The 2,815-nt window shown below is 49.8% G+C and overlaps 1 protein-coding gene across 1 annotated transcript; it reads left to right on the top strand.

The window, feature by feature from the left end:
• Window positions 1–113: 113 nt before the first annotated feature.
• Window positions 114–1,178, top strand: LOC104490758 (neuroplastin-like; the record flags this gene model as incomplete). Its single annotated transcript, XM_010133088.1, has 2 exons — window positions 114–247; window positions 905–1,178. Coding segments are annotated over 2 exons (408 nt in total), but the record flags the coding sequence as incomplete, so codon positions are not given.
• Window positions 1,179–2,815: the final 1,637 nt, after the last annotated feature.

The raw sequence follows: 2,815 nt of genomic DNA on the forward strand, positions 1-2,815 counted from the left end.
CCAGGAGCTGAAAGGGCTTTTCCAACCAAAACTACACTGTGAGTCTGGCTCTGTGAAATAACGCTGTCTTTAATGAACCACCTGTAAACACAGGGTTTTTTCTTATTTCATAGCTACTCCTGACATCACTGGCCACAAGCGAAGTGAAAATAAGAATGAGGGGCAGGAGGCACTCATGTACTGCAAGTCTGTGGGCTTCCCCCACCCCGAGTGGGTGTGGCGCAAGAAGGTCAATGGAGTCTTTGAGGTACGGCAACTGGGGCTTTAATACCAGGCGAACATTAACTTGCTGAACCCCCCAGTAAGGAAGGAAAAGGAGCACTTTGGGTTCAGGAAGGTATTATTTAGGGTGCCTTAATTTCTAGAAATGCGCTTTCTCAAAAGTCTGATCTAGTAGAGAGGCTGAAATTTTTCAGTGGCAGCGAGTAGAAAATGCCTGGTTTTATTGTTGCTGTGTTCAGGGTATCTGCTACCAGTTGCAAGGCAGGAGTTATGAAATGTGATTTAAAAACACCTTTGGTTTGATGTTTCTCAAACTGCTTTCCAACTGTACTGGTTGAGCTCCCGATACTTAACAGGATGTGGCAGGCATCCCTCGTAGTGTTGACGTGATCATATTTTTTTTCCGTGGAGCAACTGATCTAATGAGCAAGAAAATTTGACCAGCAATTGGAATAGCAGAAGAGAAGCTGGAATTGAAATCCTTCAGCCTCCCTGTTTTTATGATCTGCATGATCTGCCAGAGAGCAGCAGCTTGAGACATGAGCTAAAAATGTTCAGTAAATACCAGTATGGGTGATTGTTTACTGTTAAGTGTGAGCTTAAATTTTTACAGGAAGTGAAAAGGCACCAGAACTACTAAAGCTCTTGCCCTCTTCCTCTTCCACCTTTCTCCTTTTATCAGGACATCAACAACTCCTCTGGCAGATTCTTTATTTCCAACAAAGACAATTACACTGAGCTCAGCATCACAAACCTACAGATAAACGAGGATCCTGGCGAGTACCAGTGCAACGCAACCAACCAGGTCGGCTCTGTCTCGGTCACAACCATCCTCCGCGTCCGCAGCCACTTGGCTCCTCTCTGGCCCTTTTTGGGGATCTTGGCAGAAATCGTGATCCTCGTGGTCATCATAGTTATTTATGAGAAAAGGAAGCGGCCTGACGAGGTCCCAGACGGTAAGTGTGCTCAAAGCCGCTTGTAAGGAGTAAAATCAGACCCCCCGAAGGCAAAGTGAACTCATGGCAGCAGAGTGGAGTGGGGCTCTGTGGTGGGAAGGATCAGCAGCCCAGGTCCTTCAGCTCTTCGCTTATTCTGTTTCCTCTCCAAACATCAAGCCCAGCAAGAACAGAGGGTCCCAGTGCTGTGCTAGCGCCGGACCTCCCAAAGATCTCGGGACGATGGGGTGGGAGGGGGGCTAATTCAGTCTTTGCAAAGCTTTTTGTTGCATGCGGGGTCTCGCTCCTATCTCTTTCCTGCTGTAGCAGCCCTGAGAAATGCTGCAGGTCAGCCCTGAGGAGCGTAGGGCAGCGCAGGGGAGAGCTGGAAACATAAGTCCTGGTGGCACCCCCTCGTCGTGTGGCCTCTGGATTGACGCTGGGCAGGTCCTGTAAGGCAACATGACACAAAGGGGCGGGGACTGCAGGGCTGCTTCCAGAATAAACCATGTTTTCACTGTTAAAAGTGGCGGTAGGGCTCTAGCTGTGGCGTGTAACGGAATTTGCGTTTGAGGGATGGTCTGGACCCTCTCTGTCTGTAATAGCCTCCGAGTTACATTTTTTTAAAGATCAGGTGCTTAGTATCAGGTTTGGTAGCACTAATTAGTTAAACCGTTTGGTACACGCAAAGCTTCATCTCTGGGCTGCTTCTGCATGCCTTCCTCTTTAAAAAGACGGGGCAGGCCAAGGCTAAAATAAATACTTGCAAGAACCACGTTGAGAAACAGGCTTCAGTGTGACACCTGGCTGCGTACTGCCGTGTTCAAGGAAAACCATCCAAGGAACCCTTGTGAGAGGCTTGAGTGGTGAGAAACACGCTCTAGGAATGTGAGACGCCCAAGCAGTGGGGTCAGGAGTACGGGGAGGGCACCATGCTGCACCAGGACGGGGAGCGCGGAATCGCTGGCGTCCTTCCGGGTTGGACAAGCCCTCCAGTGCCATAGAGGACTCCCAAAGGCAGCTACTGTCGAGCTGCACCAGGCGCTGGTGACCACGCAGCGTGACGCTTGCCTTTTGGGATGAAAATGTAGGTGCTGAAGCAGGGATTTTATGAAACAGATAGTAACTGTTCGCACCTGAGTGGCGGAGGATCACTTCTGTAGCAGAGCAGAACTGCCTTCAGCAGCACCTACCTAGAGGAAAGTAGCTTTTGATTGTGCCCTCCTAGAGCATGCACCGAGATGGGGCTAGTGTGTGTCCCGCCAGCCTTAAACCGGGTGGCGCATGTTCCTCTGCGTAACTAACAGCTGCTCACTGCTAAGGGTTTATGCTGCCAGCCGTTTGTCCTCAAGGTGGGGCTCGACCAGCCCAGAAAACTTAAAAACCACTTTCAATGTTCTCTTGCGTATCTCTCGTATTTTTACATCACTTTTGGCCTAACTTTGATGCCAGGGTGGCCAGGGAGAATCTCACCTCTGTGGTGGCTGTTTGTAGTTCCTGCATTTCTGAATTTCACTTGATGAAGCTCCCTGAGAACTGAAAGAAGTTACGGGACTGCGATTGGATATGTAAATACACCGGGCAGGCAGCCTCAGATGGCTTTAATCCCACGGCAACTGGCTTTGCCTGACAAGCCAGCAAGAGAGACCGCACGCAGA

Source organism: Buceros rhinoceros, unplaced genomic scaffold (assembly GCF_000710305.1).
Source record: "Buceros rhinoceros silvestris isolate BGI_N320 unplaced genomic scaffold, ASM71030v1 scaffold36923, whole genome shotgun sequence".
NCBI classification, from domain to species: domain Eukaryota; kingdom Metazoa; phylum Chordata; class Aves; order Bucerotiformes; family Bucerotidae; genus Buceros; species Buceros rhinoceros.